Here is an 11,771-nt window from a genome sequence, read left to right on the forward strand (position 1 = left end):
GGGAGGCTGCTGGAGGGCTGGCAGCCTTCTGCTCTGACTGGAGTGAGGGCGGCGTGGGTGTGTATACAGTGGAAAAACGCTTCAGACTGTGCACCTGGGACGTGGCCACTTCACTACACACACATTGAAGTAACATTAATTTTAATTTTAACACGAAAACTTTTAATTTTAAAAGTTTGCAAAAAGATTTTTCAGTAAACCCAGGGTTCTGCTATGAAGAGGCAAGGAGAGGGTGGGTGCTGCTGCGAGGAACCAGTAGGCGCAACCTTGGTCCATGGACCCCATCCTTGGGTTCTCAAGGCTCAAATGCATGTCCCTCCCAACCCAGCCCACAGCCACCATCTCGCTTGATCAGGGTGCTCCGTGCATCAACGTGGCTGAGGCTGCTGGGGGAAGGCATGCCTGTCCCCGTGGTGCTCAGAGGCACCTGGCCCCTATCCTCAAGGACCTTGCCCTCCAGCCTCACCTCAGGCTCTTCTGGGCTCACACCCTACCCCTTGCCTCAGCCCACAGGTTCAAGCCACGCCCACCACCCCTGTTGTAAGCATCCCTCTCGGGCCAGCTCACTTGCTCTGGTACCCCACTCCAAACTCCCTTCAGGCCCAGCAGGCGCCACAGGCCGATAATCCTGCCACCTTCCACTGTCCCAAGCCGCCTCCACCTTCTCTCCCCCTTCCCCTCCTCCCCAGTTTGAGCTTCCTGATCAAGCCTTATATAAGCCACCCTATTGCACACACACCTTGACCCCACTGTCCCTTTCTTCCTTCATCACACCTCTGGGCCAAACCCCAACATGGTCCAGTCCAGCTCTGCTTGCCCTGCACCTAGGCGTGGCTGGAGCACAGCACACAGCCCTGCCCAGGCCTCCTCTGGTACCCTGACCCCTAACCTGATTCCCTAAACTGATCTATAATCTGAACCCCCTAATCGGGTCCCTAATTTCATCCCTAACCTTACGTGATCTCTAACCTGACTCCTTAACCTGACTCCTAACCTGATTCTCTAACCTCCCTAACTGGGGCATTTGTGCTCCTGGACATCCCACCTTGTTTCTCTCGACTCTGTCACTTGTGTAAATGCACAGCAACTATAGACGTTTATGTACAGTATGTGGGGAGCACAGAGGAGAGGAAAAGGGAGCCCCCCAAAAAGAGAGGGAAAAAAAGGCAGAAAGAGTTCATAGTTTTAAAACAAACTCGCTGCACCATGATTCTGCGTTCTTGTACTGTGTTCTTCTTGCATGAAGGGACGTGGGGCAGGAAGGCAGCCTTTCGTCGCTTTAAGGGTGTGCGTTGCAAGTCAGCGGGATGCCAGATTTCTACTTGTTTCTTTTTTTTTTTTTGCGGTACGCGGGCCTCTCACTGTTGCAGAGCACAGGCTCCGGACGCGCAGGCTCAGCGGCCGTGGCTCAAGGGCCCAGCCGCTCCGCGGCATGTGGGATCTTCCCGGACCAGGGCACGAACCCGCGTCCCCTGCATCGGCAGGCGGACTCTCAACCGCTGCGCCACCAGGGAAGCCCTCTACTCGTTTCTTTATACTTATTTTTATAGACCTGAATGGCTACAGTGAGCATATGTTCTTCTGATAATCAGGAAACCCAATAAAGTTATTGATTGCTGAAAAATGAATTTCTCTAAAACTCCACTCTGCCCAGGTTGCCCAGAAGCCCCAGACACAGCACCCTCACCGCTCTACGAAGACCCGATTTTTGGTTTCTCCTTCCCACCCCACCTGGCTGGGCAGGGGTGAGTCACCCAAGGGCAGTGAGCAGTGTTGCTATTCAAAGTCCTGCAAACAGACGGACACTCATGCCCATTGGTCGGTCACTGCCTCCTGCTCTGCCCTGTCTCGGGCCAGCTGGAACCCTTTAGTATTATCAGGGACCAGTTTTGATCCTCGGGCCCCCTGTAGGGCCTCCCTCTCTGCCCCTCGGCAGCTTTGGGATAGAGCCCTCAGGAGCTCAGGGCTAATGTCAGTTACTAGTACTAAGACCAGCATACTCCTACACTTCGGACATTAAAAGTCCCGTCCTGTCCAACCCTGAGCGCCTGTTGGCCCTGGCTCAGTCCTAGCCCAAGGACTGTCCTTCCTTGTGACCCCCCCCTTGCCCTCCCTCTTCCGAGGCTCATAAAGCCAGGTAGGAGCCTGGCTTTCTGGTTTGCTGGCAGTGGGGGCGTGGGTTTCAGGCATCTGTGAGCCTAGACTAGCCCTGCATTCTAAGTCTAGAGCGCTCACTGCCCAGGGCCAATACAGGGACTTCATGTCATCTTTAAAGCGCCCTGCACTGACTGGCGCCACCTGAGGCGGGGACTCCAGGCCTATCCCGGTCCAGCACCTGGCAGTTCTGGCTCAGGGAGTTCAGGAAAACCACCGCAGGCAGGCTACTTCCTCCAGTGAGGGCTTAGTGCTGCGGGAGCCTCCTAGGGAGACTGCCATCCAGGCAGCCCCTGAAGACGGGCGCCTGCTGCGATCAGGAGTTCCACACTCCTGCACCGCACAACACGTATGCGCGCTGAGTGTGCAGTGCAGGACCTCGCCAAGCAGTGCCCTGGGGTCACATCCGCGAACAAGACAGACAGGCAGAGGGCGAGAGGACTGCAAAGCACTTCCAGGAGGAGCAGGGCCTGAGAGCGGCAAAGGCCGGGGGGTGGGAAGCAGGGTGGGGAGTCCCGGGGAAGGACTGAGGTGCAGGCCGGTGGGCGTGACCTGCTGGGGAGGCGACCACGGGGCCCCAGGAGCCCCCAATTCCCCCAGCCTGCTTTCCCTGCGTCACCTCATCGACCCTCCACGACCAACTGACCGCATTTAGGGAAGGGGAAGGTGGGGCTCAAAGATGACGGCTGTCGGGTCTTTCCCGCCCGGGGACAGACGCTCGAGCGGTGAGCGGCACTGGGGGCGCCGCCCGTAAGCCGGGGCCCTCGGTGTTGCGAGCGGCGGCCCGGGGCGGAGGCCGACCGGGGCCTCGGCCAGAGAGGCCCGGCCGCCGACGCCCCTCAGCCCCCGGCGGGGACGGTCCCCAAACGTCCCGGAGTTATCTGCCGCCAGTCGGTGCGGGTCTCCGTCCCGCCGCACGCCAAGCCTTACGCAGCTGCCGCCGCCCAGACGCGGAAGGGCCCAGCACGCATGCGCCGCCGGCTCCCCGAGTCCTTGCAGCCGGCACACTCGGCAGAGCGTCGAGCCGCGACCCAGAATGCAGCGCGCTGCAGGGGCAGCCGCCCGGGGCACGCCGGGACGGGCAGTCCGCGGCGGCGCGGGCCCGCCCCTCACCTGGCCGGGCGCCCTAAGGGTCCAATGGGAGCGGCGGCCACGCCGCCCCGCCCCGCGCCACCGGACGTCGGCCCCGGAGCATGGCCGACGCCGGTGCCGGGTCCTTGAGCTGAGCGCCCGTCGCCTGCAACCAACCGCCGTTCTCGTTCTTCCGCGGGCGGGCGGAGGCGCTGCGGCCGCCGCGGGGGAGGAGCAGCAGCATCAGAAGGCCGGCGGCCGCCGCGCAGGGCACATGGCGTCCATTTTACTGAGGAGTTGCCGCGGCCGGGGGCCCGCGCGCCTCCCGCCGCCCCGCGCCGCCGCTCCGAGGGGTAAGCGGCCGGCTCTCGGCCGACGACGCGGGGCCGGGGCCGGGGCCGTCTTGGGCGGACCGGGGAGGGCCTCGGGGCCGGCCCCCCGCCACCCCCAGGTCCGGGCGACTCCCCGCTGGGTGGATCGCTGCACTCGGACCGAGCCCGGAGCCGGGGTCACGCCGGGAGGGGCCTTGCCCGTCCGCCCCGCCCTGGCCGGCCGGTCGCCGGGGGTGGGGAGCGCCCGGGCCGTGGCTTCCCGCGGGGACCGCGTGTGACTCATCCGCGCCGTGACCTTAGTCGCTCTGCCGCCGGCCGCTGCTTCGGGAGCGGGGTTGGGAAAGTTTTGAAGGGAGCGCGCTGACAGCCAGCCCTGGGACGGTGTCCGCGCTCCTCTCGTGGTTAAGCCCCGTGGACCTGGCGCCCACTCGCGAGGACACTCTTGCCCTCGGGCCACGTTCGGGGCTCTAGAGATGGCGGGGGCCACGGCGGGGTCTGGCACACACTGGCGAGCAGGCTTTGCCGGCTTGAAGGGCGGACGTTCCTGGGACCGATACCTTTATGGTGTTACGGGCGTCGTGCAGGGTCCCCAGGCCTTTTCGCGTGGCCTCAGGCAGGTCCCGCTGTACCTGGAGCCTCAGTGACCCTAGCTGTGACACGAAGATCACACATAACGCGGGGCTGTTAGGGGCCCGCATGTAGGGTGCCTGCAGTGACCCTCACTCCATGTCTCTTTTTACGTTAACCTTTCTGAGTTTGTGGCTTGTTATTTGTCCTATGAGATTGAGGTTGTCAAATACAATTATGTGTTTCAAGGTGTTCACAGTTTGTAAAGGCACCCTGGAAAACACGGTTCTTGTCATTTTTTAACAATAATGGTTGATCAGCTGCTTAGACCTTTGGAGCCGGCAGAAGGGCATGAAACAGCAAGCACTCCTGTGTGAACGATAGTCTGGGTGCCCAGTCCAGCTTTTAGTCCTTCCCTCTGCTGTCAGGGCTCTCTATATCTCTTGCCTCTTAAGTATGGTGATAAAAATACTTTGGCCACACACGTTTCTTTTTTTTTTTTGATATATATTTTTTTAATTTTTATTTAATTTATTTTTGGCTGCATTGGGTCTTCATTGCTGCGCGGGCTTTCTCTAGTTGCAGCTAGTGGGGGCTACTCTTCGTTGCTGTGCGCAGGCTTCTCACTGTGGTGGCTTCTCTTGTTGTGGAGCACGGGCTCTAGGTGCGCGGGCTTCAGTAGTTGTGGCTCGCAGGCTCTAGAGTGCAGGCTCAGTAGTTGTGGCACACGGGCTTAGTTGCTCCGTGGCATGTGGGATCTTCCCAGACCAGGCTCGAACCCGTGTCCTCTGCATTGGCAGGCGGATTCTTAACCATTGGACCACCAGGGAAGTCCCTCCACACAGGTTTCTGTAGCATGTTTACAGTTTAAAAATCAGCTGAATTTGTTTTGTGGTTGTATCATTCCAGGAACACAGGTGTGTCCCATAGTTAGCACTGTTCTTTATACAAACACTAAGGGGCTGCGTGTTGGTCAGATGGCTGATTTGCTGTAAGACCTACAGGGCATCCAGAGCCAGCAAGACCCAGGGCTGGACCCTGGGGAGCCAGTCCCTGAACCCTTGGAAATGATGCTCCCAGCTGGGTGTGGCAGCCCTTTTCTGGAGAACATTTCCCCCATTATTAACATCTTACGTCAGTTTGGGTCATTGTCATAATCAGTAAACCAACGTTAATACATTGTTATTAACCGAGGTCCACAGTGTATTCAGATTTCCCTTATTCTGCACATACTTTATTCTGATGTCCTTTTTTTGTCCCAGGACCCAATCCAGGACACCCCATTACATTTAGTCACCATTTCTTTTTGGTCTCCTGGCTGTGACAGTTTCTCAGACTCTCCTTGACAGTTTTGAGGAAGACTGGCCAGATATACTGTAGGATGCCCATCTATTGGGATTTGTCTGATGTTTCTGTCATGGTTAGACTGGGGTTAAGAGTTTTGGGGAGGAAGACCCCAGAGGTGAAGTGTGTCCTTCTCATCACATCTGTCAAGAGTGCCTGCAGGTTTAAGACCATGGCTGTGCTGACCTTGATCACTGGGCTAAGGTGGTGTCTTCCCCAGAGTTACTTCCTGCCCTTTGCACACTGTACTCTTTGGGAGGAAGTTGCTATGTGTGGCACGGACTTGGGAGTGGGCTGGGACTTGTAGAGGTGGGCTGACCAGATCTGCCAAGGACTGCGTGTGAGAGCAGAGGGCCCGGCCTCTGGCCATTTTTGAAGCACGGGAGCACGGGGGCGGAGCAGGCTGGGGTGGCTGGGAGTTCTTGGAGCTGTCGAGTGCGAGGTGCCCACCGGACTTCTGGGTCTCGTGTATCCACAGGCGTTCAGGTACGGAGTGCCTGGGCAGGGTCTGGAGGTGGGGCGGGGAGGGTCCCGCCTGGAGCAGCCTAGGGCGGAGAGCCCAAGGAGCCTGGGCGCTGGAAGCCGGGCTAGGGGAGGTGTGGGATAGGGAGAGGTAAGTCTGGCCTCTTTCGCCCCACCGTGGGCTCCTGGCAGAGCTCCTAAAACCCTAGGAGTTTCTCGAATGATAAGAATATCTTTCGTTATTCATAACAAGTCCCTTTCCCACACCCCAGAGTTTATGCTGATGGGGTAACTGTGATTAGAGGATTGGACCCTCCAGACCCGCACCCAGACTCCAGGGAGGGGAGGGCGTCTGGAGATGGACTTCAGTTGCCTGTGGCCAAGGATGTAATCAGTCATGCCTAGGCAGTGAAGATAGGAACTCTTGAACAGGGAGGCTTGGGGAGCCTTTGGGTTGGTGGCACATGCCAGTCAATGGGGACAGAAGTTCCTGTGCCCAAGGACTCTCGCAGACCTTGCACTGTATACTTTTCCATCGGGCGTTTCATCTGTATTCTTTATAATAAACTGCAGTAGTGAATAGGGTACTTCCCTGAGTTCTGTGGGCCATTTTAGCAAATTATCAAAACTGAGAGGGTCATGGATACCCTGAATTTGTAGTTGGCAGGAGTGTGGGTAGCCTAGGGACCCCACTTGCAACTGGTGTTTGAAGTGGGGGGGCCATCTGTGGGCCCAGGACTAACTCTGGGGAGTTAGGGTAGCAGTGAGTTGTAGGAGACCCAGCTGGGGTCAGAGTTCAGAGTGGTTGTCGGGAAAGAGACACAGAAGGGCCTCAGGAGGAGGGGGTGGCACACCCACCACCTTCTGTGCCGGGGCGGGGGGCGGGCAGAGCCTGGAGCCCACCCCGGGTTTGCTCTGCAGGCCTTCAGAGTGGGAGGGCATGGGAAGGGGCCGGCAGGGCGGCGTGCGGGGGGCAGGCAGGTCAGGGGGCTCTGGGCGCTGCGGCAGCTGGTCTGGTTGCCGCAGGGCCCGTTTCTGAGTTAAGGTCTCGAGGTGGGGGGCTTCTGTTGGGGGAACAAGGAAGGCGGATCCGCCTCAGCTGGAGGAAGGGCTTGAGAACTAGCGTTAGAGAAAGCGTCAGAAGCGCGTGAAAATCCTGAAAACGTGCCGCGCACTCCTCAGTACTGTTTATCCAAGAACTGGTTCACTCTTGGCGTCGGTCGTCCTGGCAGTTCTCACGGCCCCCACCGCTCGTGTGGGCAGGGGGCGTGTTGGGACATTTGGACCGGGCCATGGCTTGCTCTGTGTGCTGGGGATCACGTGCGCCCTGCGTCTGCCCGCCAGAGGCAGCCAGGGCTGGTGGGGGGTGGTCCCAGCTGGGGAGGCCTGAAGGGCCGCCAGGGCCTGGGCCCCCAGGTAGGGTGTGTGCGCCCAGGGACTGCCTCCAAGACACTGCGTTCCAGCTGGGGCAGAGCCTTCACTCAGCTTCCGGAGACTTAGCCTACAAAAGATGGTGCCAGTGTGAAGCTCCTGGTTTGAGGCTGACTTTTTTTTTTCTGTTTTCATCGCAGGTCGTGCGGGGGGTCGTGCCTGCCTCAGTTGTGCCAGCACCGCGGGGTTGACGAGCTGCGTGTAAGTAGATAAACGTCACGCTCTGCCTGTTTGAAGGAGGGGGCTTGAAAGTGCTCAAGTGACGTGCGACTCTCGGTTTGGGGAGGTGGTAGAGCCTACATTCCTGATCTTTGTTCTTTTAAACCTGTATCTTTTCATCTTGAAATACGTAACCACATACGTTAGTGAATGTTTGGAAAATAAACACTCATAATCCCAGTACCTGTTACAGAAATTATTAGCCTTTTGGTGTATTTTATTCTGGTCTTTTTCCTTATGTATCTGTTTTTTGAAACATGCAGTGGTAACCACAGTCTGCGTACAGTATCAAGTCTCTTCCACACTCACACAGCTGCCATGTCCAGCGGCTTTCCGTGTGAACACACAGACAAACCCTCCCTGGCACCGCGCTCGGTCCTTCGGAGAAGGCCATGTGGATGGACCGCTGGCCACGAGGCCTGCCCTGCTGGTCCTGGGGCCATATCTGGAGTGTGGTGGGAGCTCTGTGGTACTGCTGAGAGGCTGGAGGGCTTCCTGGAGGGAGTGGCACCCACACTCCCCTGTCCACTGTCACCCATGGACTTGAGCTTCCCGCAGGGCTGCTGTACTCTCCTCGCCAGCCATCATCCTTGCCCAGCCCCTCAGCTTAGTCTCCTGACTCCCTCACCTGTGTGGTGGGGCACCCGGACCGCTGTCGGCCCCGGGTCCACCTGCCCCGGGTACCTGGAGTGGAGCTCGTGCCTCTTGACACGCCCGATCCTTCCTGTGTGAGAGTGTTGGACCCTTACGACCCCTTGTCCGTAGAGCTGTGGGCTCCTCGGATTTTCTTATTCATTTGAGATTGTTGATTTGTTGCCTCGTCTTGACTATGACACTTTTCTGGAGGATGCTACCTGGGACAGATTTAATTCCCTAAAACAAACAGTACACAAGCTGTACATGAAAACTGGATTGCTGTTAAAGCAAAAGTGTGTGTAAGCGTATTTCCAGTTTTCTGGCTCTTATACAGTCCTAAAATGAGTAGCCGGGCCCAGCCTTTCCACCCATGAGCAGGTGTCTTCGTGGAGGGGAATGGACGCGTGGGCAGTGTTTGGCGGGGACATGACAAAGTACTTTCAGAAGCCCCTCCCAGCAGCAGCCTCTGCAGGCCCCCACCTGCTGCCTGAGCGCTCCCAGCCAGCTCTGTGCTTTGATTTTAATTAGGCTCCTGATAGTCACCAGACTTTGTCGCCACGAAACCTCTTTTTGTGGCGTGGAGGTGTTAACGTATGAGTGTAGAACATCTTCACTCTTGCTGAAGTGTGCTTTTCTGGATTTCAGAGTTCTAAGTAAACTCTGTAATCGGCGGCTGGCGTTTCAGGGGCTTGGGGCCCAGTGGGTGGCTGGAAACGGGTGACCGGTGACCTGGGGGTGCGGTCATGGTTGCCGTGAACGATGTGGTCCCGCAGGGTCAGCTGTCAGGGTTTTTCAGGAGAAGCTGGAAGTCTGGGTCTTGGTGTGAAGTCTCTGGTTTTAAAGTACTGAGCGCTGAGGCAGGTTAGTTCTGCTGTGTGGCCTGGCTCTTCAGGTGGTGGGGAGGCGCCACACGTGGGTCAGTGACCCCGGCGCTTGCGGGGCTGGCGTGCCTGCCTCTCCTGCAGGGGACAGTCTGCACCTGTCACTTGCTGGGGGCCAGGCCTCCCCTGCCTCCTTTCTCCCCAGTCCTTCTAGACCAACTTTTGAATTATTTCCATTCTAGGATGGTCTTTTGGGGATTGTAACTGGAATGTCATTAAACCCATAACATCACTGGGGAATATTAACTTTTAAAATCACACGTGGTCTTTCCACCTGTAAGTTGTTTTCCCTCTTTCGGAAAAGGGTCTGTCGTGTTCCTTATGCAGGCCACGTGCACGGCCTTTAAGACAGTTCCTAGATGTGCTGTACTTGGTGGGGTTGAGGGGGCTCGCTCTTCATTATCTTTTCGAAGTGATTGTTGGCGGCGTGGAAGTTACTGATTTGGGTACACTTTCTTGTGCCTGGCCACTTCACACAGCTCTGTTGATTGTTTTAGCTCGCAAGGTAGCCCAGTTTTAGTTAATTGGCTGCCTAGTGCACAGTAGTGATTTTTTGTCTCTTTCTTCCCAGTGCGTTTGCTTCAGTTTTTCAGTTTTTTTCATCTCAGTAGCCAGCTCTGTTATCAGAGAGCTGTAGTCATTCACGCATCATCTCGACAGCAAAAAACAGAGACTCTAGTGTTTTCTAAGTTCACAGTGTTTAGAAAGTTAAACACTTTGTTTAGAAAGTGAAACAGTGAGAACTGTAAAGCTGTCGTCCTGAACTCACACACTTCAGATTAGGAATTATAGACGAGAGTTGAAGTCTTATGTCAGTCTCAGCATCCAGGAAATTTTATTTTTTATTTTGATCGCACAGTGTAAGAAATCTTGAGTCACACAGATAAGTGGTTGTAAGTGGTACTCATCTGTATTAGATTTTTTTAGCAGTCATTTTGCAATCTCAGGGGTTTTTTAATATATAAATTTATTTATTTAAGTTTTGGCTGCGTTGGGTCTTTGTTGCTGCACTGGGGCTTTCTGTAGTTGCGGCGAGCAGGGGCTACTTTTGCAGCACACGGGCTTCTCATCGCAGTGGCTTCTCTTGTGGAGCACAGGCTCTAGGCACGCGGGCTTCAGTAGTTGTGGTGTGTGGGCTTCAGTAGTTGCGGCGCGTGGGCTCAGTGTTTGTGGTGCACGGGCTTAGTTGCCCCGCAGCATGTGGGATCCTCCCTGACCAGGGATCGAACCCCTGTCCCCTGCACCGGCAGGCAGACTCTCAACCACTGCGCCACCAGGGAAGCCCTGCAATCTCAGTCTTAATAGAAACAGTCCAGACCCCTGAAGGGTGAGTGGGGGAGAGTTTCTGATCCAGGATAACATCGTGGACATTGTCTAGCTGCTCTCACCTCCCTTATCATAGAAACAAAGGCAGAGAGGAAGCACCCACAACTTGAATGAGCCGTCAGACCGTAAAACAGCAGGCGGTTCTGAGACCCCCGCAAGCGCCGAACCGCATTCAGTGGGAAAACCTGAGCTGATGAGCTGCTTCTGTTTTTAAGTCTCCCTTGGCGGGAGCATGTGTAAAGTTCGTTGCGGAAATACTGAGCTGCTGGTGACGGGTGCTGCCCTCACATGGGTGTCCTATGGCCCCGAGGACTCCAGGTCCCAGCTGAGGGGCATGTTGTCCTGCAGGCAATCGTGGGGTCCCCTCTTGTCTCTGGACACCTGCACCTCTGGAACACCCTCCGGGTCGCAGTGCCTGTTGCTCCATCCCGCCTTCCGTTTCCTGTTTGCCCTGAGGAGCTGAGGGCATGTGGAGGGTTGGCGTCCTCCCTGGCCCAGCCTCGGGCTGCTGTCTTGGCATGCTGTCCCCCTGGGACAGGGACATTCCCACGTGTTGGCAGTCAGGGGAGCAGGCACTTCCAGGATGCTGACGCCCGGGCTCTGGTGGGTCAGGGCAGAGCAGGAACTGTTTGCTCGAAGATGCCGTCTGTCCCAGCTCCCTGAGGAAAGGCAACAGTGCCCACGTTAGTTTTGTTTTGATGGAAATTTTTAAATGATTATGCAATTTTGTGCTTTTTGAATATAGCTAAATCTCTCTGGCTAGACGGTTACTAATGTCTCTAACATGTGTGAAGACAGCCAGATTTGGGGGCCCTGATGGCCCTCGCTGGATGCGTCCCATGTTTCTCTGCTTGGTCTGTTTTCATGGGTCTCTGTCCTTGCCTCTTGGCTGCCCCTCGTGGCTGACATCACACCTCGAGGAAGCCACTTGCTTCCTTGGTAACCGGGTTGGAAAACTGGATTATTAAGCTTGATGAAGATAGGAGGTGTGGACATGATCATCTCCCGCTTTGAGAGGTGAGACTGAGGCACAGAGAGTAATGGCTGAACCATCGGTGCTGCCGTGCCCTGGGCAAGGCTGTTCCCCAGCCTGTAGGACTCAGGACAGGGCGGGTTCAAGGGACCCACCTTTCCTGGCTTAGGTGTTGACTGTGGGGCTGAGGGGCTCGGGACAAAAGAGAGGCCGGCGGGGGGTGCCATCTGCCAGCTGTCTCCGCCCATACAGGCCAGAGCCAAGGTGGGCCATCCCTGCTTGTCCTTCAGTGTTCCCCGTGCATAAAAGGAGCAGTTAGGGCTTCCCTGGTGGCACAGTGGTTGAGAGTCCGCCTGCCGATGCAGGGGACACGGG

At 56.7% G+C, this 11,771-nt stretch overlaps 1 protein-coding gene across 1 annotated transcript in view; it reads left to right on the forward strand.

The window, feature by feature from the left end:
- The first annotated feature begins 3,499 nt into the window (after positions 1-3,499).
- Positions 3,500-11,771, forward strand: part of LETM1 (leucine zipper and EF-hand containing transmembrane protein 1) — a 38,554-nt gene continuing 30,282 nt past the window's right edge. The window contains exons 1-2 of the mRNA XM_007467899.1: positions 3,500-3,578; positions 7,502-7,562. Coding sequence (XP_007467961.1) covers positions 3,500-3,578; positions 7,502-7,562 — 140 coding nt within the window. The remainder of the gene's footprint in view (positions 3,579-7,501; positions 7,563-11,771) is intronic.

The sequence above is a fragment of the Lipotes vexillifer genome, unplaced genomic scaffold (genome assembly GCF_000442215.2).
Source record: "Lipotes vexillifer unplaced genomic scaffold, Lipotes_vexillifer_v1.1 scaffold966, whole genome shotgun sequence".
Classification (NCBI taxonomy): domain Eukaryota; kingdom Metazoa; phylum Chordata; class Mammalia; order Artiodactyla; family Lipotidae; genus Lipotes; species Lipotes vexillifer.